General features: G+C 46.8%; 2 protein-coding genes across 2 annotated transcripts in view; one reads left to right on the top strand and one right to left on the bottom strand.

Annotated features, from left to right (window-relative positions):
* Positions 1-1,115: 1,115 nt before the first annotated feature.
* msh6 (mutS homolog 6 (E. coli)) lies at positions 1,116-22,553 on the top strand. The gene is made up of 10 exons (XM_055639601.1): positions 1,116-1,462; positions 2,438-2,640; positions 6,344-6,534; positions 7,603-10,219; positions 11,548-11,828; positions 14,105-14,222; positions 18,401-18,490; positions 20,650-20,804; positions 22,128-22,327; positions 22,416-22,553. The coding sequence occupies exons 1-10, from the start codon at positions 1,191-1,193 to the stop codon at positions 22,495-22,497; spliced, it is 4,209 nt and encodes a 1,402-aa protein (XP_055495576.1). The 5' UTR covers positions 1,116-1,190; the 3' UTR covers positions 22,498-22,553.
* A 620-nt stretch (positions 22,554-23,173) lies between these two features.
* The window catches only part of LOC129699631 (F-box only protein 11), a 95,226-nt gene continuing 93,969 nt past the window's right edge, over positions 23,174-24,430 (bottom strand). Inside the window, exon 23 of the mRNA XM_055639602.1 lies at positions 23,174-23,761. Coding sequence (XP_055495577.1) covers positions 23,632-23,761 — 130 coding nt within the window. The 3' untranslated portion in view covers positions 23,174-23,631. The remainder of the gene's footprint in view (positions 23,762-24,430) is intronic.

Below are 24,430 nucleotides of genomic sequence, written 5' to 3'. Positions count from 1 at the left end.
CAACCTATCTCTGTAACTTAGTTGTTGAAACCCAGGCAACATTCTAGTAAATCTCCTCTGTACTCTCTCTATTTTGTTGACATCCTTCCTATAATTGGGCGACCAATTCCAATGCAGGGAAGATAAAGAATAAATGTAGGCTTAATGTAAATGGTGATAGATGAGGTCGGTACAGACTCAGTGGGTCGAAGGGCCTGATTGCGTGTAACGTATATCTATAGCATGCTGGGGGGTTACGTTGTATTCTTTTTTGGTTCTGGTTGACCTGCTGAGTCCCTCCAGCAAATTGTCTCTTGCGGACACAGGAAACTGCAGATGCTGGTTTACAAAAATTAAATTAGAAAGTGCTGGAGTAACTCAGTGGGTCAGGAACTCTGGAATGACATGGATAGATGACGTTTCAGACCGGGATCCTTCAGTCCAGACCTGAAACAATGTCTATCCATGTTCTCCAGAAATCGTTTCTTGCTCCAGATTCCAGTTGCTACAGTCACTTGGGTCTCCATAACTCTCCTGTGAGTCTGAGGTGCAAATGGTCAGAACGCGTTAAAATAAAATATAAGCGACTGCCTTCCGTTCTTGAACCTTTCACATGGCAACGAATAATCAGAAGAGTAGAAACAAGGAACTACAAATGCATGTTTACCAAAAAAAAGATACTGGGAATGCTGGAGTAACTCAGCGGGTCAGGCAGCATCACTAGAGAACATGGATAGGGAACGTGGAAAGGTCATCTTATACATGTTCTCCAGAGATGCTGCCTGCCCCACTGAGTTTTTTTTCCCAAAAATAAAATTTATCAGATTAAAAATTATACAAAATAAAAACTGAAAAACCTCTTGAGACATTTTCAGTTTCTATACCTTCATTACTCAGACATGTCATACTCAGTAGTGTTTGCACCTATATTTAAACAAAACAGCCTTATCGTTCAGATATCCGTCTGTACTGATCAATCTTTGGTACTGATACCCTGCGGTGGGACCACTGAGTTCCTGCAGCACTTTGTATCAAAGATCTTCAATGGTTACAGCGGGTTGCGCGGGAACATGTGACAAGTCAGCCCCCAGCCGCTGATTGGCCGAGGCAACACTCAGCGTTACTTCCTCTGTCCCAACGTTCCATTTTCCCGCCAGCGCCGCCGACGTTCCGCGCCACCGGCACCAGAGACTATAGAGCGGACCGGCACCATGTCCAAGCAGCGCACCTTGTTCAGCTTCTTCACCAAGTCGCCTCCTCTCAGTTCTAGGGGAGGCAAGCCGGGCCCTGAGGCTGTCGCGGCGTCCGCCAAAAAGGACGACATCTCTCCCAGGCAACCGGTCAAAGAGAACGGCAGCGAAGCCTGCAAGTTGCGCCAGAGCCCGCCCAAGAGGCCCCGGACCACAGCCGCCGCTTCCACCAGCCCGTTCTTCACTAAGGCAACGCGCAAAGAGGTTGCCAGCTCTCGCACGGCCGCCCCGAGGTAAATCCTGGAGATAACCTGGTGTTCAGGTTGGGGTCGTAGGAGCTCCCCTTCAAGCCGAGGGTCGGGCTTTGCAGAGCAAACTTCACTGCGATTTAATTTAGTACCTGAAAGTTTGTTTTTGAATCATGTTGGCCTAGGAAGCGGCTATAAACTCCCTACTGCGCCGTGGTGTTGTAGGATGCCTCGTGTGCAGATAACCCTTTGGGAAATATATCTGGAGGGATCATCTCGTTTTGTGGGCAAGGTCACGCAGATAAAATCACTGGAAGGTGTTTTGGAAAATGGAGATAAAAAGTTAATTCTTGCATTTGTATTTACCTCGTGGCTCGCTCTGTTTATGAAATGTTTTGTACGCTTCCTCGTGTGAAGTGGCCACTTTGGAGTTCTTGGTTTCTTGGTCCTCCAAAATATTCCGAATGGAATTTAAACTGGAGGTGATGGAAGGAACTGCAGATGCTGGTTTTCACTAAATGCTGGAGGACTTAGCGGGTAGACACAAAATGCTGGAATAACTCAGCGGGACAGGCAGCATCTCTGGAGAGAAGGAATGGGCGACCCTTTTCAGTTCGGACAGTAAATGCTAGAGTAACTCAAATGGGTCACTCCAGCATGATCCGCATCTCTGGAGATGGATCATATTCCACGTTTTCCAGAGATGCCTGACTAGCTGAGTTACTCCGACAAATTGTGTTTAAAAAATAAATAAATAAAGCAACACCCCCGGTTCCTTATTTCTATCTTGGAATTCCATGTCGGGAGACATGAAACCCTTTGGTGTAGTAACTTTGAAGAACGAATCTCATGCGATGTAAAATGCAAAGCGTTAGGTGCGCCAGAGTTGATTGGAGTTTGAGGTAATGAGGCTGGTTTATGAACCCAAGCTGCAGAACAAAACTATTAGTAAAACAAAAACTGCTGTACAAAAAGTTGGAATAGGTAATGTCTCCTCCCTACTGTCTTGTTCACTTGCAGTCAAGCCTGTGATTTTGTTCCTGGAGATGTGGTGTGGGCCAAGCTGGAAGGATATCCGTGGTGGCCAAGTCTGGTTTATAACCACCCTACTGCCAATGAGTACCTCAGGGGGAAAGGAAAATCTCTCCGCATTCATGTTCAGTTCTTTGATGACCCTCCCACACGAGGCTGGGTTAGCGTGAAATATGCAAAGAAGTTCACAGGTAAGAGGCAAGATATAAAATGCTGACTTTTTAACAGGTTTTAACCTGTTTTTAATCCTTCACTGCTAGGACATGACATTAGACATTGCTGAAAACAAAGGTAAAAATCTTTCCTGGCTAGAATAATCCTTTAATAAATTAGATTGGATTTATTTTAAATGCATGGGACTGTAATACGAGCACCAGCGTGAGATGAGTTCCTTGAAAGTTTCAGCTTGCTGCTTTGTGATAGTTGCTGCTGCACTCTGCCTGAACCAGCTGAGAAAACCTGTAATGCTTCTATCAGTTTAGCTTATTGTTACCTGTACCAAAGTACAACACCTTTTTGTACGAAATGGTACAAAAGGTTTTTTGTGTCCTAAACAGTCTGACAAAATAATATACATGAATTCAATCAAGCCACCCGCAGTGTACAGTTAAAGGGTATAACATTCAGTGCAAGATATAGGGAGGATGCATGGCAGTCAAGGTCACGACCTGTGACCTGTACTGTTGCCACGCAACGCCAACTGAAGTACACGCCATGAACTGCAGGTAAGCACTGACCATGGCTTCCAATGTAACGGACCTGTTAAAAAAACGCCCAAATTGTCAATTTTTGCACTGTAAATAATTGTGGAGATTGGGGTAAGTGTGAGAGACATTTATCCTACTTCAGAATTCCAAAATTGAGGAGAAATGATGGTAGAGAGAAGCGACAGCTGAAGGGACAATACCAGCTAAAGTGGTTGGCGAACATTGGCCGTGCAGATATCAAGATTGAATATATTTGGAATTAGAGCGTTTGCTCACTGCATTTAATCAAAAGTAAGGCATTATTTGTGTTTTTCCTCGATTCCTTTGGTATCTAAAAAGTTTCAGAAGTGATAAATCTGGCTGTAAAATTTTAAAATCACCCATGTTTCTCAAGTAGGTTTTTTTACATGCAAAAAGAAAACGCTTCTGAAGCTAAATTTATCATTTTTTTAAATTGCAAACCATTTTGAATTGCATTTTACTCAGATGCAAGCCAAGGAATGGCATAAATGTCAGCTGTTAATTGGACATAATCAATCTCAGCAAATTGACAATTTTGAAAAAGAAAAGGCTTCTGAAGCTAAATTTATCATGAAAAAAATATACATTACAATACCGTTTATTTGTCATTTGAACCTCACATGAAGTTCAAACGAAATTTGTTTTTTGCAGTCGTGCAGTCAGGCAAAGAAGCCGGCCAGCTCCACGATGGTAGGTCCGCAGCTCCGCCGGCTCCGTGACTTGTGCCCCCAGGTCGTTCCGGTTGGAGGCTGCTCTATGGTACTAGGCCCCAACGACAACGGAGATCCGACAGGGAAAAGGTCGGGTCCCTGTACTGGGAAGAAATTTGAGGTTGATAAACATGGGCGATTTAAAAAATTTTCAGCTATATTTATCACTTCTGAAGCTTTTTAGATACCAAAGGAATCAAGAAAAAACACAAATAATGCCTTATTGTTGATGAAATGCAGTGAGCAAACGTGATAATTCACAGTATTTTCAATCTTGATATCTGCACGGCCAATGCTTGCCAACCACTTTAGCTGTTGTCCCTTCAGCTGTCACTTCTCTCTACAGAAGAATCAGTTGTCTCATCACAGATGATGGAGACTTCTTCACACGCTGGACCATGCTGCGTCTTTCCACGTGTTCATGAAATTGAATACAAAGTGATCTAATTCAGTGATTAAATCGCGTCACAGAGTGCATCGCGTCGTCGCTTCCGGGGATCGCCACAAGGAGACTTCTGTCATGATCCCCATAGTAACAGTAATAGCATCGTGCATGCAGGGAGGTTGGCTTATAGTCGCGAGGCGAAGATGCTTGCCAAGCCGGCCAAAATGACATGGCTTATTGGTTGCCCGGCGGGACGTTAGGTGGCCATTGGCACCCGGGCAACTGCTAATATCGAGCCCTGGCTCGTGTTTGGAACGAGAGGTTGGTGCAAGTCATCCTCTTTATATCATTCTTCTGTTGCTTTTGCCAGCTGTGATTAATTGCAGAAGATCTAGAACCACATGCAGCTTAACCTCAAACTGCTGATCCCATTCTTAAAAGTCTATTCACAAGCATACCACAATGTCCAGTGTTTGCTGTGCTTTAAATCCCTCATTGAATGCTTTCTAACTGGTGTAAAGCTGGAAATGAGTTAAGTACTAAACTGGAAATGACCTGGAGATGTCAAGTACTAAAAGCTGTTGGCGGTGTTGGGTCTTTTGTACTTGGGGGATTAGAAAGTAAGGAGGATCTCCTAGTTGCCAAATATTTTAATTCCCATTCTCATACTGGGCCGTCTCCACTGTCAGAGTGAGGCCGCGCGCAAATTGGGGGAACAACACCTCGTATGTTGCTTCAGCAGCTTACAACTCTGCAGTATGAATATTGATTTCTCACATTTCAAGTAACCCATACATTCTCTCTCTCCACCCCTCAACCACCCTAGTCGGCCTGCTAGTTCCACTATTCGCATCCATGTTTACCTTCGTTATCGCCCTTTCCACAGCCAGCTCTGATTTGTTTTGAAACTTTTCATGCCTCTAATTTCCCCCGACCCTGACTCTCAGGCTGAAGAACGGTCTTGACCTGAAACTTTACCTATTCCTTTTTTCCAGAGATACTACCTGATCCGCTCTGTCACTCCAGCAATTTGTGACTATCTTTGAGGTAGAAACAATGTTTGGCTTGGTTTTAAAAGGACTAGTTTGATCACACCTGATTGCTTTGGGCATTTCTTGGCATTTGTATATTAAGGGTGTATTGGCCCTGGAGTAAATGCAGAATAGATAACTTGGTTAACTACAGGAAGAGACATTTGGCTCATCAGGTCCATGCATTCTTCCTCTTATTTCCCTGTAACCAGTACAATCTCTCATGCGCACCTATCCTCTTTGATTGTATTTATTTATTAATTGCACAAACCTACAGTAAAGCTTGATTTGCAGTAACTAATGTCCAGTTTGGATGTGGGTGACATTTGGAAACCAACACAGCAGGATCAAACCTGGGTTGCTGGAGCTACCACTAACTGATGCACCACGATAAAGGTGAATGTGCCACTAATATCATAGCACTATTAACATTAGAAGTGAGCTAAACAAGGGTCTAATTTCTTGGAATTTTAGCGTACTTTTGGAGTTCACAATTAGTTGTTGCTCTCTCTATATCTCTAATGAAGGTTATTTAATTCCCCTCTGTAACTGCTCCATGACCAGCTGATAATTTATAGTCGTAGAGCCATTCAGCTCTGAAACAGACCATTCGGCCCAAATTGTCCATACTGACCCGGCTGCGTAACCCAGCTAGTCTCACTTGCCTGTGTCTGGCCCATATCCCAGCAAACTCAACTAGTCTAAGTTTTAAATGTTGCCATTGTACCCGCTTCTACCACTGTCTTTGGCAGTTCATTCCACATATACACTCCTCCTGTGTTGCAATAGTTGCCCCTCAGCTCCCTTTAAAATTTTCCCCTTCTCACATTAATCCTCTGCCCTCTAGTTTTAGACTCATTTACCTTGGGGATGGTGACTGTAGCTTCCCTTGGCTTATATAAACTTCCATAAGGTCACCCCTTGACCTCCTTTCACCCTTGGGGAATAAGGACCTAGCCTATTCAGCCCCTAAAATCTTTCTATTTTCAAGTATTAAAACTGCAGGAGATTTTACTGTGCAACATCTTTTGATCTTGTAGGTTTGGACGCTAAAGAAGTCCAGAGAGGTGGTGTCTACTTCAGTGGAAAGCCTGAAGTCCAAAGGGCAATGATAGAGGCAGATCGTGCTCATCAGAAGTCACGAGAGAAGCGTTTAGAGTTGGCAGTGTGCACCGAGCCCTCGGAACCAGAGGATGAAGATGATAATGTTGACGAAGACGTAGAAATGGAGGTTGGTGAATCCACTCATAAGAGCGTGTGATGTGGCCCTTTGAGCCTGTCCTGCTTATTCATTGTTCATCAGCAATAGGCAAGGTTATTGAGTATAAGAGTTGAGATATCATTTTAGTTGTACAAGTTTGACCACACATGGAATATTGTATGCAATTCTGTTGCTGTAGAAGAAATATGGTAGCAGTAGAAAAATTCAGAAGAGGTTCACCAGGATATTGCCTAGAAAGGAGGGCTTTGTTACAAGGAGATATTGTATAGGCTTGTACAGTGCTGGAAGCAGAGGCATATAAACCTCATTGAGGTTTATAAAACTGAAGGGCACAGACAGTAGATAGCTTTTTATTTATTTATTTTTTATTTTTTTATATAACCAAGAGTAGGGGTCTAAAACTAGTGGGTGAGAGGGGAAACATTAAAAGGTGTAAATCTGAGGGGTAAGTTTTTCCACAGGGTGATGTGTAGTTGGAACAAGCTGCCAGAAGAGATGGTAGAGGCAGGTAGAATCTCAGCATTTCAACTGCACATGGACAGGAAAGAAATAGAGTGATTAAGGGGTAAATGCAGGAAGATGGGATTGGTGCAGATGGGCATCTCGGTTGGGATTGGGCGTTGAGCTGAAGAGCCTGTTCCTGTGGGTCACGCCTGTAGCACGGTTGTAGAGTAAATGGAGTTGTGCACTGACTCTGATGTACAACTGGGCATCAGCTTAGTTTAGAGATACAGCACGGAAACAGGCCCTTTGGTCCACCAAGTCTGCTTCGACCAGAGATCCTTGCACACTAATACAACCCTACACACAATAGGGACAATTCACAATTTTACCAAAGTCTATTAACCTACAAACCTGTGTATCTTTGGAGCGCCCGGAGATAGCCCACGCAATCACGGGGAGAATACAAACTCCGTACAGACAGCGCCCATAGTCAGGATCAAAGCCAGGTCTCTGGCGCTGTAAGGCAGGAACTCCCCTCTGTGCCACTGTCCCCCAGCGAGCTATGCTTTTAGTCGGGTGTTGCGGCGTGTGTGTCGGAAAATGGAGTAAACCAGGGAAATGTTGCTTTTCTAGGTGGGAGACCAATCCACGGTGAGTGAGGAAGACAAGGAGAACAAGAGCGGGGAAGACAAGGAGAATAATGATGAGGAGGACAAGGAGAACAACAGTGAGGAGGAGATCAGGCCGAGGAAGCGGTCTTCACGAGCGGCTCGCTCTGCCTCCGTGAAGGCCAAGAGGCGGCGGGTGGTGGTGGAGTCTGACAGCGAGGCCGAGAGCTCTGAGGACGAGTTTAAACCCGATCAGCACGAGGGGAGCAGCGATGAGTGCAGCAGCGGTGTCGACGAGAAGAACATCAGCGAACCCGAAATCGAGACTGACCCCGAGAGCCCGGTGAAGACTCCCTTCAAGCGGAAGCGCGGGGCGGCTGGGGCCCCTGCCCAGCCCGTGGCCAAGAGCACCTCCATCTCCCCCCTGGAGGTCCCCAGGAGACCCGCCCCGCTGTCCAAGGGCACCAAGTCCAGGCTGTCGGCCTTCTCCGCGCCAGACACGTTTGAGTGCCAGGCTGCAGGCGGTGCCTCTGGCAGCCCCTCTTCCACAGCCGTGTGGGACCACGAGAGGCTTGAGTGGTTGAAACCCGGCCGGAGGAAGGACGGGAAGAGGCGGCGGGAAGGGGATCCCGACTACGACGGATCCACCCTCTACGTGCCGGAAGACTTCGTGAGCAAGTGTACGCCGGGCATGCGGAGGTGGTGGGAACTGAAGTCCCAGATGCTGGACACAGTCATCTTCTACAAGGTCGGCAAGTTCTATGAGCTCTACCACATGGACGCGGTGTGTGCCGTTAGCGAGCTGGGGCTGACCTACATGAAGGGCAGCTGGGCTCACTCCGGCTTCCCAGAGATCGCCTTTGGCCGCTTCTCCGACGCACTGGTGCAGAAGGGCTACAAGGTGGGGCGAGTGGAGCAGACGGAGACACCGGAGATGATGGAGGCTCGGTGCCGGGCCACCGCGTACCCCACCAAGTTTGACCGGGTGGTGCGGAGGGAGGTGTGCCGGATCATCACCAAGGGGACGCAGACCTACAGTGTCCTGGACGGCAACTCGTCAGAGAGCTGCAGCAACTACCTCCTGTGCCTGAAGGAGGCGCCGGCGTGCAGCGGCAACGACGCTGTGCCGGGCCACTGCCGCTCCTACGGTGTCTGCTTCGTGGACACGTCAATGGGCAAGTTCCACGTGGGGCAGTTTGCGGACGACCGGCACTGCTCCCGGCTGCGGATGCTGGTGGCCCACCACGTCCCGGTGCAGGTCCTGGTGGAGAAAGGCAATCCGTCGGCAGAGACCAGGAAGGTGATGAAGGGATGCCTGTTCTCAGCCCTGCAGGAGGCCCTCCAGGCAGGCGGCCAGTTCTGGGATGCCCGCAAGACCTTGAAGGTGCTGGCGGAAGAGGGCTACTTCAGCGAGGGTGGACGGGAGGCGCTGGGCGCTCACTTGCCCCCGGCACTGCGCGGGATGGTGTCGGAGACGGACTCCCTGGGGCTCACCCCGGGTGAAGACTGGGAGCTGGCCCTATCGGCCCTCGGGGCCTGCGTCTTCTACCTGCAGCGGTGCCTGGTGGACCAGGAGCTGCTGTCCATGGGCAACTTTGAGGTGTATGTGCCGGTGGATGTGACGGGGAAGGGGCCCGTGGGGGGCCACATCCGGAGCGGGCAGCGCCTGGTGCTGGACGGTGTCACCCTGACCAACCTGGAGGTGCTGCGCAACGCCACCACGGGCTGCCGGGAGGGCACCCTGCTGGAACAGCTGGACCGCTGCTGCACCTACTTTGGCAAGCGGCTGTTGAAGCAGTGGCTGTGCGCTCCGCTCTGCGACCCCACGGCCATCGAGGACCGCCTGCACGCCGTGGAGGACCTGATGGCCGTGCCCGGCCCCACGGCGGAGATGCTGGAGTTGCTGAAGAAGGTGCCCGACCTGGAGCGTCTCCTCAGCCGCATCCACAGCCTCGGGTCACCGCTCAAGAGCAATGACCATCCCGACAGCCGGGCTGTGCTCTACGAAGAGACCACCTACAGCAAGAAGAAGATCGCGGACTTCCTCTCCGCCCTGGAAGGCTTCAAGGTCTTCCAGGAGCTGCTGCGGGTTGTGGAGCCGTCTGTGACGGGCTTCAAATCTAAGCTGTTGAAACAGATCCTTAGCCTGAAGGGGACGGGCGCTGACGGCCTCTTCCCGGATTTGTCGGCCGAGCTGCAGCGGTGGGGCACGGCCTTCGACCAGCAGAAGGCGAGGAACACGGGAGTGATCACTCCCAAAGCCGGCTTCGACCCGGATTACGACCGGGCTCTCGCCGACATCAAGGAGACGGAGGCCGGCCTGCAGGAGTATCTGGAGAAGCAGCGCAAGAGGCTGGCCTGCCGCGCCGTGGTCTACTGGGGCAGCGGCAGGAACCGTTTCCAGCTGGAGGTGCCCGAGAGCATGGCCGATCGCCACGTGCCCGAGGAGTACGAGCTGAAGTCCACCAAGAAGGGCTTCAAACGCTACTGGACAAAGGCGATCGAGAGACTGCTGGAGGCGATGAGCGGTGCTGAGGAGAGGAGAGATGCTGCACTCCAGGACTGCATGCGCAGGCTCTTCTACAACTTTGACAGAAACTATAAAGATTGGCAGGCAGCTGTGGACTGTATCGCCGTCCTCGGTGAGTTGAGTCATCCCGTGGTTATCTGAACGTTACCTTCACGTACCGTGGTTGGGCTCAGCAGTGTGAAGGTTAGCCCAGATATGGGGGGGGGGGGGGGGGGGGGGTTAGGCAGCAGGGGGGTCATCTGCAAGCTGAATATTTTTCAGCGATGCCATTGAAGGTACTAGTGGAGGAGGGCTACTTTAGCGAAGGTGGTGCTGGGCTCTCCCTTGCTCCTGGCCCTGTGCGGGATGGGGTCGGAGACGGACTCGCTGGGGCTCCCCTCGGGCGTAGGGTGGGAACAGGCTCTATCAGCCCTTGGGGCCTGCGTCCTCTACCTGTAGCGGTGCCTGGTGGACCAGGAGCTGCTGTCCACTGGCAACTTACAGGAGTATGTGGCGTGGGGGTGTATTGCCGTATTGCGAATAATTGTATTGTAGTTCTGTAGTGCAGTTTAGTTTAGGGACACTGCACACAGTTTAGGGACACAGGCCCTGTGGTCCACTGAGTCTGTGCTATTCAGCGATCCCCATGCACTAACACTATTCTGCACAATCTAACAACCATGTACAATCTTTGCCAAGGCCAGTTTATTTACAAACCTGTACCTCTTTTGAACGAGGGAGGAAACCGGAGCACCCGGGGAAAACCCACGCAGGTCATGGGTCGAACGTACGCGTTCTACCCCCGTGCCACCGTGCCCCCCCCCCCCCCCCCCCCCCCCCCCCCCCGAACAGGAGAGGAGAGGTATAGCTCCTCCAATTCATTTCTGGAAAGTATTGCAGTCAAGTTATGGTGGAAATTTGAAATAATGATTTGAACTGTAGGAGAAACTGGTTTGGGCCACAAATCACCCAGACATTCAAACGACAATAAGCAAGTCTTCCAGCTGTCCACCCTACTTCAGGGAGGGGAGTAGCTTGCTTATTCACATGGAGAGGCTTCGTGAGGCAAATGTAGCTCAACCTCTCTACCATCCACCCTGGCCCCTTGACATTACCGATTCACACAAGTGATTTGATTTGCTTTATGCACAATGCCCATTACTTAGGCTCTGGGTTCCAAGACTGGGAGTCATGATGGCACAGTGGTACTGTTGCTGCCTTGCGGCGCCAGAGACCCATGTGTGTTTTCTCCGGGTGCCCGGGTTTCCTCCCACACTCCAAAGATGTACGGGTTTATAGGTAAATTGGTATTGGTAAAATGTTCCTGTTTAGGATGGTATTAGTGTGCAGTGATCGCTGGAAGGCACGGCCTCAGTGGGCCGAAGGGCCTGTTTCCACGCTTTATCTCTAAACGAATGAGTCCCTACCATTCCTCATTCTTACGGCGGCTTCCTCTTACAGATGTACTGCTGAGTCTCATGCACTACAGTCAGAGTGGAGAGGGCTCCATGTGCAGACCTGTGGTATCGTACGATGCTGACCGCACCCAACCGTTCCTGGAGCTTAAAGGATCGCGCCACCCGTGCATTTTGAAAACCTTCCAGGGGGATTTCATCCCAAATGATGTGGTCATTGGCTACAAGGGCCCCAGAGATTTGGAAAATGGTCACGGTGACCAACAGGCTTCCTGCTTGCTTGTAACTGGGCCAAACATGGGTGGAAAATCCACACTCATGAGACAGGTGAGAGAGAGAGAGTCTTGCTTAGAAAATGCTGTGCGTTTTTTTAATTTACTTGTGGCAGGCACAGTGGTGCAAGTGGCAGAGCTGCTGCCCCATAGTGCCAGAGACCACAATCCTGACCTCTGCTGCCTGTGTGGCGTTTGCACGTTCTCCTTGTGACCACATGGGTTTCATCCAGGTGCTGTGGTTTCCTTCCCGATTCCAAAGGAGAATCTACTGGTTTGTAGGTTAATTGACTATTGTAAAGTGGCGCAAATGTCCAGGGAATGGTTGAGGAAGTGTGATAACATAGAACTAGGGTGAATGGATGATTAATGGTCGAATTAAGGGCCCGTTTCCATGCAGTATCTTTCAATCAAATTGTGTAGCACCTGCCACATCCTGTTGGAGTATATTTCTGCAGAGCAAAATCCAGTGATTCTCCAGTAAATGTGGTGTGTGTGTGTGTGTGTCCCTCAGTAGTTCGGCTCTCCCCCTCCCCCAGACAGAACAAGGATAGTTCCCCTGGTCCACACCTTTCACCCCACCAGCCTCCACGACCAGTACATCATTCTCCCGACATGATCCCACCACGAGTCGCATCTTGCCATTGCCAACCCTTTCAGCCATCCCAAAAAGTTACTCCCTCCACAGCTTGTTATCTTGCTCGTCCCATTCCACCCCCTCTCCAGGCACTTTTCCCTGCAACCAAAGACGATGAAACACCTGTCCCTATACCACCGCCTCCACATCCGTCCAGGGGCCCCAGCAGTCCTTCCAGGTAAGTCAGTTCATGTAAACTTCCTCTACTGTATCTGGTGTCCCTGACGTGGCATCATTTACATTGGTGAGAAAAGGCGTAACTGGCGACTGTATTGCCCAATGCTTGCGCTTGATCCAAGGCCTACTGGATCTCCCGATTGCCAACCACTCCCCTTCCCATTCTCACACAGACCTTTCTGTCCTTGGCCACCTCCATTGCCAGAGTGGGTCCACACACAGACTGGAGGAACATCACCTCATATTCTGTTTGTGTAGCTTACAACCCACCAGTATGATCCTTGAACTTGAGGTAACCAACCAAACGCTCCCCCCCCCCCCCCCCCCCCCCCGCTCCCCCCCTCTCCCCCCCCCCCCCCCCCCCCCCCAACCTGGACTGGTGCCTATTTCTCGCCTCCCCTTCCAACTACATTCCTTCCTCTAGCATCACAATCTGCACCTTTGTACTGATCTCACACCCATTTGTCTTTTCATTTCTGGCCTCTGTCCAAACCACCAGCTAATCAAAAAACTCCCCCTCCCTCAAGCTTTGATCTGCCCCCTAAAATAACAGGAGTAACTGGAGTAACTCAGCAGGTCAGGCAGAATCCCTGGGGAATATGGAAAGGAGACGTGTAATAAAAATAAACTGCAGATGTTGGTTTATACCAAAGATAGACAAAAATACTGGAATAACAGCGGCTCAGCCAGCATCTCTGGAGAAAATGGATAGGTGTTATTTTGGGTTGACCCTTTTTCAGGCTCTGATCTATCATAGAAAATAGGTGCAGGAGTAGGCCATTCGGCACTTCGAGCCTACACCGCCATTGAATATGATCATGGCTGTCATAGCTGTCTATGGATAGGTGCCGAAAGTTTCACTCTGCCCTTCCAACTTTTTCCTCTACCCTCCCCCCACCAAACTCAGTCTGAAGAAGGGTCCTGTCCTGAACCGTCACCTGTCCACATTTTCCAGAGATACGGCCTGAATTGCCGAGTTACTCCAGCATTTTGCCGTTTTTGTAAACCAACATCTATGGTTCCTTGTTTCTACATTTCCCCAGTGAATGGAAATCAGAGTTGGTCTCTGAGCGAAATGCTGCAGATGCTGGATGTCTGAAATAAAATGTTGAAAATACTAAATTGGTTCAGGCAGCCTCTATGGAAAGAGGAACAGGATTGATGTTTCAGATGGATGACCTTTCATCAGGATCTGTGGGTGATTGTTGGTTTTGGAAAGAATATTGATGTGAGGCTGCTGCATTTTGTAACCGTATCAGAGGAAATCTTGTATCGTGAAACGGTGCCTCCAGTGTTGCTGTGCTTCAGGTGCTGTACAGGGAAGAGGGCTTGCAGCAGGGAATAGAAGCTAGAGACCTAATGTGGGCAAATGGGATTAGTGTTACTGGGCAAAAAGATTGGCACGGTCGTGATGGGCGAAGGGCCTTTCAGTGCTGTGTGACTCTGATTGCAATTATTAATTAAGTGTGATTGGAAAGTATGAAACTATTCAATGGGAAACTAATTGGTTTCACCAGGTTGGCTTATTGGTCATCATGGCTCAAATGGGGTGCTATGTGCCTGCTGAAAGCTGCAAATTTAGCCCAGTTGACCGAGTCTTCACACGCCTGGGGGCTTCGGATAGAATCATGTCAGGTAAGAGTTTTTTTTAAGCAGTCTTTCTTTTCCCAGTTGGCTACAGGGGGTGGCGGTAGCGGTAGAGTTGCTGCTTTACAGCACCAGAGACCCAGGTTCGATCCTGACTGCGGGTGCTGTCTGAACGGAGTTTGTGCCTTCTCCCCAAGACCACGTGGGTTTTCTCTGGGTGCTCCGGTTTCCTCCCACAATGCAAAGACGTACAGGTTTGCAGATTGATTGGTAAAGATTGTAAATTGTCCCTAGTGTATAGGATAGTGCTTGTACATGGGAATCGCTGTTCAACACGGACTCGGTGGGCCGAAGGGCCTGTTTCCGCACTGTATCTAAATATAATCTAAATTTTCTTTTTTTAAAGAGGAGCTGTTTACCCAAAGTTTTATTGTAATATTCCTGGGTAATGGAGCTTGGTTTAAAAGCCGCAGAAGAGAATGAAAATTTGGGCTGTTTCTTTGGTTAATAAATAATTTTGGCGACCCAAACATGGCTGATATCTGCTCCGAAGATGGTTAAAAGACGGCGGAGGTTTTTATCCCAGGTTCCTCTACTGTGGTCAAAGGTGTAGCAGGGCTCGAAACTAACGGTTGCCCCGGTGCCAATGGTGATCTAAAGTCCCGCCGGGCAACCTAAAAGCCATGCCATTTTGCCTGGCTTGGCAAGCACCCGGGACACCTATCGTTCAAATCTGAGTCGGCCCCCCTCTCTGAACCGACTGTTCCGCCCGCCATCCGTATCCGTCTCCGAACCGACTGTTCTCCTCACTCTCCGTCTCAGCCCGCTCCTCATCCACCGGCACGGCCGGCCGCCTTGCACATGCACATTGTCACGTCCTGCACATGTGCACAACCACGGCCAGTGCATCATCGGCCGTTGTTGTGCGCATGTGCCGCCCTCCACATGCGCACTGCCACGGCAACTGGACGGCGCCGGGCACTTTCTCCCTTCCTTTGCATTGTGCGAGATCTGGCCGCCATTGCTGTCGGATCGCCGCCTCACCGTGACCGCTGAAAACTAACGCAGAATCACTCCCTGGATCTGCAGTAACTCTCTGGAGAAACTCCTGGTTCTCCAATAATATTCCAAATGGAATTTAAAGTGGAGTGGACCCTCCACCACCAAACTCCAAACTCTAAAAAATAACAGCCTATTGCACTTTATCTGTTTATTTATTGTGTGTATATATGGTCTATGGTATATAGACACACTAAACTTTAATCTCCTGTTCTGTATTATGTTTACATATTCTGTTGTGCTGCAGCAAGCAAGAATTTCATTGTCCTATCTGGGACACATGACAATAAAAAGAGCTACCTTACATTTAGTTGTGTCTGGTTGGGTAACTATGGTAGGGTGAAGACTATTCCATGCTTTAATTGTGCGGGGGAACTCCATGGAGCAGCCAGCAACTCTGGATAGAAGAAATTGGGTGATGTTTCAGGTAGAGACCATTCTTTAGATTTCCATTGGTTTTAGTGTTTTTAGTTTAATTTAAAGATACAGCATGGAAACAGGCCCTTTGGCCACCAAATCCATCCCAATTAGACCAATGAAATCCTTACTTGCAGCAGCACAACAGAATATGTAAATATAGTACTCTGTATAAACAATGTTATAAGCGAGAAAACAAAAGTGTATATTTGTATGTATATGAATATAAGTGTAGCATTTCCTGCGGTTGCAAGGGAAAGTGCCAGGAGAGGGGGTGGTTTGGGTGGGAAGGGACGAGTTGACCAAGAGTTACGGAGGGAGCGGTCTGTGTGGAAAGCCAACGGGAGGAGATGGGAAGATGTGGCCAGTGGTGGGATCCCGTTGTTAGACAAAGTTGGAGAAAATCAGCAGGTGAGGCAGCATCTATGGAGCGAAGGAATAGGCAACGTCTTCAGACTGATGTCGGGGGGGTGTGCAGGAAAAAGAAATGAAGAGGCGGAGACAGTAGGCTGTGGGAGAGCTGGGAATGGGAGGGGAAGGAAGGAGAAAGCAAGGACTACCTGAAATTGGAGAAGCCATTGTTCATACCACTGGGGTGTAAACTACCCAAGCGAAATATGAGGTGCTTTTCCTCCAATTTGCGGTGGGCCTCGCTCTGGCCATGGAGGAGGCCCAGGACAGAAAGGTCGGATTTGGAATGGGAGGGGGATTTGAAGTGCTGAGCTACTGGGAAATCAGGTTGGTTAATTAGAACTGAGTGGAGGTGTTGTGCGAAGCGATCGCCAAGCCTGTGCTTGGTCTCACCGAGGTTGATTATATGCTGAATAATCCAACCACATCTTTGTTTGGAAATGGAAATAATAGAAATTGCATTCATTGCAACGTGTAAAAAGAGTTGAGATACTGTATTATAATTTTGCTGCATGTCATTGTGGTATATATCATGCCTTGATTGGTGAATATGTTTAGTTTGTGACTTTATTTGAAGCAGAAATAATATGTGAATGCTTCATTGAGCATCATTCACAATACACAATACAATACAATACAATTTATTTGTCACTTGAACCTCATAGAGGCTCAAATGAAATGTTTCTACAGTCATACACACAAGAAAAAAAGACCCAAGACACAACACAATTTACACAAACATCCATCACAGCGCATCTCCTCCTCGCTGTGATGGAAGGCAAAATAAAATTATCTCTCCGCTGCACTCCCCATTCCCCTCCCGATGTCAGAGTCCCCAGCGGGCGATGGCAATTGTCCCGCGGCCATTAACGCCGCGTTGGGTGATGCAAGGCCCCGCTCCAGGCACTCCTCGACCCCGCGACTGGGGCGGGTGAAGTCGCCGTTGCGGAAGCCCCGAAAAGCGGTCTCCCAGCAGGGACCCGCGGGCTCCAGATGTCAATATTCACCGGACCTGCGGTAAGCCTCCGAATCCCCGGGGTCGGGTAGCAGCCGAGCGCCACCACAGCTCCACCCGCTCCGAAGCCGGCCAGCTCCATGATGGTGAGTCCGCAGCTCCGCGACTGGAGCCCCAGGTCGTTCCGGTTGGAGGCCGCTCCACGTTGCAGCCCCAATGACAACGGAGACCCGACCACACACACACACACACCACACACACACCACACACACACCACACACACACACACACACACACCACACACACACACACACACACACACACCCACCCACCCCCACACACACACACACACACACACACACACACACACACACACACACACACACACACACACACACCCAATAATCCCGGCTGGTAACTAGCCACTTTGTCGGAGCACATTATTAATTCGGCAAACTCAAATCAGATGTAATTAGTTATTTTAATACATATACATAGAAAATAGGTGCAGGAGTAGGCCACTTGGCCCTTTGAGCCAGCACTGCCATGCAATATGATTGTACCTGATCATCCAAAATGCGTATCCCGTTCCTGCTTTCTCCCTATATCACGTGATTCCATTAGCCCGAAGCACTATATCTAACTCTCCATATGAGAATTGAATTGAGCCAATACAAGTCGGAGCCCTATTGTCTTGCCAAGCAATCATCCCGGTTGGCCACTGAGCTATCATTATACTTCCCTCACCATTACTGCAAAGAGATTTTGGGCCTGCAGTGGGGAGAAGTATATTGTGACCAACCCAAGTTATTTATTGGTAAAGACAGTAGGACTCTGGCTTATATTTGTGTTAAATGAATGAATTAAATGTGAATTTGTTTTGTGGGTTGTGTCTGCCTGCGTGCCTGCTGGGAGGGAGTTGTCATCTGTCACCTTTAGCCCCACCACATAGGTGGCAAAAAACCCACAGTTTATTATTTTTTTACTAAGGAATGAAGTGAAATAAAGTGATCTTTATTATACAGTAAATCCTCATTTAATGGGGGACACGGTGTCCATTATTGTCGATTGTCCGCTCCAACCACATTGCGGTCACTCTGAAACAATGAGTTGTTTTCATATACAAAGTTCTTTTTAACAGCTAAGAATGTATTTTTGTTACTGCAAGCTAAAAATACTAAAGGCGGTTTAATGAGGGTTACAAGTCGATCAGAGCGATTGCTTGTCTATTTCAATGCCTTATCGACTTCAATAGCCTCTGCAGTGTATTTTAAACAGTTTGCCATAACTGAAAGAGGATTTACTGTAATAACGAGGGTTTACTGCAATAGGTCTTGAGGTTATGTGGCAGAATCTGAAATGATATGACCTGTGGTTGTTCTAGGTGAAAGCACCTTCTTTGTGGAGCTCAGTGAGACGTCTAGCATCCTGCAACACGCCACACAGCATTCCCTCGTGCTTCTGGATGAATTGGGTAATGCTTACATCTGCTGCTTCGCATGTCTTCATAGAGTTGTGTTTATGTGCGTAGTGGTTTGATAAAATGCCTGTTCAAGTGCTGCTGCACTCTCTGCACCTTTTCTCGTGAGCTATTCGCGGGCTACTATGGAAACACAGGCCGCGTCTTTAGAATGGTGCTGCCTTATGCCTGTCCCACTTAGGAAACCTGAACGGAAACCTCTGGAGACTCTGCGCCCCACCCAAGCTTTCCGTGCGGTTCCAGGAGGTTTTTGTCAGTCTCCCTACCTGCTTCCACTACCTGCAACCTCCAGGAACTGCACGGAAACCTAGGGTGGGGCGCAAAGTCTCCAGAGATTTCCGTTCAGGTTTCCTAAGTGGGAAAGGGGCATTAGGTTGCTTGTTGCACAAAAGTAACTGTTTAGTAATTGACCAGGCATGATTGGTAAGTTTGCCGATGACATTAAAATGGGTGGGATCGTAGAGTGAAGATAGTCATCAAGAATAACAGTACGGTCTTCATCAGGGCACTACAATGACACAGCGGTAGAGTTGCTGCCTTGCGGCTCTAAGAATCAGGGTTTGATCCTGACTACGGGTGCTGTCTCTATGGCGTTTGTATGTTCTCCCTGTGACCGCGTGGGTTTTTCTCCGGGTGCTCGTTTCCTTCCACACTCCAAAGACGTACAGGTTTGTAGGCTAATTGGCTTCGGTAAGTTGTAAAATTGTCCCTAGTATGTAGGATAGTGTTGGTGTCTGGAGTGATCGCTGGTCGGCGCGGACTCAGTATGCTGAAGGGCCTGTTTTTGCACTGTATTTCTAAATCTTGGGATCCAATCTTGGATTTTCGCTGGTTTTATATCGGGAAGCAAATCAAGAGGACCTCAGTGGGGGCTGAAGGGCCTCGAGAAGTTAGTTCCCAGAAATGGCAGCGCAGTCATTTGAAGAAGGCTAAACATGCTGCCCGGGGAATCCAAGAAGTGCATTCTAGGAGGTTGGTGGCTGCTAGGAATAGATACCATTAAACTGGAAAGAGTGAGGGCCAGGATTCGACTGAACTAAAGGAAAGGTTGTGCAGGCTAGGACTTTGCTCCTTGGAGCGCAGGTGGAGGGGACTCAAGAACTAGAAGGAATAGGTTTAAGGTGAAGGGAACGATCTAATAGGAACCTGAGGGTCAGTTCTTGCATGCAGAGGATTGTGGGTATATGGCATGACGTACCAGAGGAAGTAGCTGCAGCAGAACAATAACAGCATTGCAAACAAAATTGGGGAATATGGGCAACGTGCAGGCAAATGGGACTAGCTAGATGAAATGGGTAGAACGGACAGGCCAGTTTCTGAACCCAAGTTATTCCCTTCTATCTGCGCCTCGTGTCAATACGGGATGTTCCTGAGGATTGGGCTAAGGAGTTGGGACTTATTGCTTGTAAGGAATAATTCTGAGAGTACAACTGTCAGGTTGTTGTTTGACTAATCTGTGGGACAGCTCTCCCAGTTTACATACCCATTCCCAGGTGTTTGTGATAATTCCGTTGACTAAATTTGGTGCCTTTAACAGAGCCATTACGGTAAACCTGTGTGGCTTACTTAAACCATTTCAGGTGGTCTTTAAGTCAACCCTATTAATGTGACGAAACTAGAAAGTCATGACATCAAAAAGAAAATGCCAAGTGTATTATTGGGAAATGTTAGGGAAAAAACGTGAGCCGGTTATCTTTTAATTAGTAGTTTTTAATTATCACTTGTCTAAGTTGTTTGGTTTTCGATTCTTTACATGGGGGGGATTAAGTTGGAATATTGCTGTATCTGGGCACAGGCCTAGAGAGATATCAACCCATCCTTTCAAAATCTTTATTTTACTGCAGACATTATCCTAGGTATGAGCAAAATACAAATGCTGGAGTAACTCGGTGGGCCAGAGGATAGATGTTGCCTCGCCCACCGAGTTACTCCAGCACTGTTTTGAGCTCGGGATTCCAGTATCTGTAGGTCCTTGTGTATCCTAAATGAGATTGTATTGCTTTAATGGAACTTAGCAACTTAAAATCAGTGTCTAAAACAGCTTAGATGGTGTTACCTTACTTTCTGTAATATTAGAGTGGGAAGTTTGGCTGTGAACATTAAAGTAAAATCTAAGTCTTTCTTTCATTTAAGTTCATTTTTTTAAATCCCAGGCCGTGGTACAGCAACATACGATGGCACTGCAATCGCTAGTGCAGTGGTTAAGGAGCTTGCTGAAAATACTAAATGCCGCACTTTGTTCTCTACACACTACCATTCCCTGGTGGAAGATTTCTCTCATTCCTCTGCAGTCAGTTTAGGACATATGGTAAGTGTATGTCACCTGTTTATAATGATTGGAGAAGCTTTGTTCTTGTACATTTACATTCACCACGTAGGATCCCATTGAGTCTGTGCTGGCTCTGATCAATTGCAGTTGCATGTCCCTCTTATTTGCCTGTAATGCATTCTCGTCACTGGCTTAGCAATAATTTGTGAAAAATTCCAAAAAGCCTTAATTACTAAATGTTGAATGCAATCACTTTTGTAGCTCATAGCACAAACAGTGCAAACCTAGTGGTGAGAGCAGAAATGGGTTCATCTACATCTTTCTTTAGTTATGAGAGGTATAGAAATCAACCTACTTTAAATTGAGCTGATTGGCTGTGTAATAGTTGACTGATTTGCTTTAATATAGAATATCATAGGTCATTCTGTATGCAGATTACTGTTCCTCAAGGAGATTAGTGAACCAACTATAACAATCTGTTTAAGAAGGAACTGCAGATGCTGGAAAATCGAAGGTAGATAAAAATGCTGGAGAAACTCAGAGGGTGAGGCAGCATCTATAGATGCCGAGTTTCTCCAGCGTTTTTGTCTACCAGCTATAACAATCTGGTATTTTAACAATGCTTGCTTTATTTCAGGTTTAGTTAAGTAACTATTTGAAATTGTATTTAGATTGGATAGATCCTGACAGCTGGTTATGGCTGAGGGTGTCAAAATCAGGGACAGAGTTGCTGCTATAACATTCCTGGAGGGAATGTAAAAAAAAGTTGGTAGAGATTGTCCTTTCAAAGAATGTGGTTCCCAAGAGAAAGCAACCAAACCCATAATGTAAAGCAGTGATGTGAGCAGCAGGGAAGAGAGCAGCAAGGTAACTAATCACTTCTGAAATCCCAACTCTACCTGAGGATGCTCCTCCAGCAAGCAATGTGCTTTTACCTGCAAGGTCGTGTACATAAGTGTAGGAAGGAACTGCAGATGCTGGTTTAAACTGAAGATAGACACCAAAAGCTGGAGTAACTCAGCAGGTCAGACAGCATTTCTCTAGAGAAAAGGAATAGGTGCCGTTTTGGGTCTGTCTGAAGAAGGGCCTCGACCCGAAACATCACCTATTCCTTTTCTCCAGAGATGCTGTCTGACCGAAGTTACTCCAGTGTATCTTAGTATACACATAGATGGTTTTGTGATTGGCACAAAAAAAATTGTAACTTAATCTATAACATTGACCATTGAAAATAGAAGAGTATGGTTAGCATATCACTCAGCAAATTGGGTGGGGTTGTTCATAACTGGTTATGTTCAGCAGCAAGCTGCTTTATAAATGTGAAAACCATTTCATGTCCTGTTGTGAACTCTTGTACCGCAGGCTTGCATGGTTGAGAATGAATGTGATGATCCGAGCCAGGAAACCATCACATTCCTGTATAAATTTATTGATGGAGCCTGTCCAAAGAGTTATGGATTTAATGCAGCAAGACTAGCAAATATTCCTGAGGAAATAATTCAAAAGGGTCATAAGAAAGCTGAAGAATTTGAGAAGACTACTGCTTCTTTGAGACTCTTCAAGTAAGTACAAGACGTGGTACATGCATTTGTCACTGGTTTTCAAATCCCCATACTTTAAAATGTTAAAATCTTTATTTTCCTTCCGTAGGGAAATATGTTCTTTGTTTGAAGATGCAGATGTTAATCTTCTCAAGCTACAGCCAGTACTGAAGAAGATTGCCAAAATCTAAATCCAAATAAACAAATGTATACAAAATTGTACTAATAAAGCTTACTTTAAAAATAAGACTCTGGTCCTAGGAAATTAAACCCTTTTATTGTTACCTAGCATCTACATAATGGTTATTGAATACTCCACAATATATTAAGTCTAGGATGTTATGGTACATGCATACACTTTCAAGCTGATGATTTTACCCACTGTCACCAATACGCATTAATGAATAACTATTGAAGAGAGACTGAGTATATGTACATATATACTTAAATGCTTCATTACAGGGAGAAGCATTGCCAAAATGGCACTGGAAGTTACTTTTTGTAACAATATTTACATGGTAATGAAACATTTAATTCCTTTAGTAGGGGTGAAAATACTGATACTATTTCATATGCTTTTTTTTCCACTGAGCCCCATCAGTCTCAAAAGTATAAGTTTGACGGAAACAACTTTAAAAAGAACATATCCATGTTCTGTAATAATCAATAGCTCAGGAATACAATTGATTAGTGTTTCTTTTCTCTTTCATAGAAAGAACTTAAGATACTGGGACATGAGTATAGTTACAGCAAGTCTAGTTCTGCTAACAAAACAGGACACATTCAAGTACAATGTTTTGCTTGAACTTACAAAAAAGCTACATGAGAAAAAGCATTAAAATCAGTTGTCTCAGTTGAATATTTAAAAAAAAAATCAAAAACAGAAGTGCTAGATCACAATTTCATACATACACCAACCCAATCAGTACCCATTGGCCATAGGTACTGTATCATAGTCCTGTGGTTTCTGTGATGCTGTGTCCAACAGTTTTCCTATATAATTGCAATGCAGCTGCACAAGATGGCATTCGGGGTACAAAAACCAGTGTAAGCCTTTTTGTCCCTTGGACAGTACACTGCTGACTGTTTAGTCTGTAGTAATGCTAATTATACCCAGTCTTCTCTTAATCCTGAGTTAGCAGATTGCTCCTTTCCTTCACTGCCAGAGCACCCGACTGGACTCCAGTGTCATCCACACATGCACGACTGCTGAACAAATCATGACACATTCTTCCTGAAGATCTGAGCAAATTATATTTTTCTTTCCCCAGAGTGTTTTTGTACAAATGGAGTTCCGTTTGATTAGAATGGCAGGATACACAAACTCAATTATGTTGCAAGGTATTGGACTCTATTGGTGGTGCAGAGTCATACAAAGTGTCTGTATCATGTGTGGGTTCTCCAGCTAATGTGCAAGGATTTGAAAGTGTTCCAGCACCACAATCACAGAAAAATCTGCAAGGAAAGGGAGAAAAATATAAGTTTCTTTACATTGAAATACATGACAAAGGCAATAAAGAAAACAGCACACAAAACCCCATTATTTGCTCTATTGGTTATATACATCCTATTTACACTGACTAAATCAAGGGAAATGGCAGTTAGCTAGTCTATTGTAGCAGGTCATCGGGATACATTATTGCGGGCGGAGCACCAAGGCAAATTCCTTGTATGTGAATACTTGGCCAATAAACCTATTCATTCAGGTACTATAACAACATGTAATGGTCAGGGAAATCAAAGAAAAAATATTCAGAATATTTCCATGATGATAACTAACTAGGTACTAAAGGTGACTGCACACCATTAAGTTCTGAACTGCAATATGTCATGCCCATCTCTCGTAAGCAGTTGGTCAGATATTGATGCGGCAAGTTATACGTATTGCTGAGGATGAGATTTTATCATATTAATAGCAAACAATCCCAAGCTTGATTATGATCCATTTGTACGAGTCATGGTTAAATATTACACGGGTCAATTTAAAATTGCCAGAGGAAAAAAAAAAATAGGGACAATGTTTTGCCATAGGAATGGACAAGAATTTGAAGCAAAGGTAAGTGCATAGTTGGAGAGAAATTAAAATGGAATTAGTTTTGGCTGCTGAAGGTACTGGCTCGCTTA

The sequence above is a fragment of the Leucoraja erinacea genome, chromosome 8 (genome assembly GCF_028641065.1).
Source record: "Leucoraja erinacea ecotype New England chromosome 8, Leri_hhj_1, whole genome shotgun sequence".
NCBI classification, from domain to species: Eukaryota; Metazoa; Chordata; class Chondrichthyes; order Rajiformes; family Rajidae; genus Leucoraja; species Leucoraja erinaceus.
This window is presented reverse-complemented; position numbering and strand designations above follow the sequence as displayed.

Coding starts and splice junctions, on each gene's coding strand:
- msh6 (XM_055639601.1), top strand. CDS start 1,191: ATGTCCAAGCAGCGCACCTTGTTCAGCTTCTTCACCAAGTCGCCTCCT. Junction 10,220..11,547: donor GGACTGTATCGCCGTCCTCG/GTGAGTTGAGTC, acceptor TTCCTCTTACAG/ATGTACTGCTGAGTCTCATG. Junction 20,805..22,127: donor CAGTCAGTTTAGGACATATG/GTAAGTGTATGT, acceptor CTTGTACCGCAG/GCTTGCATGGTTGAGAATGA.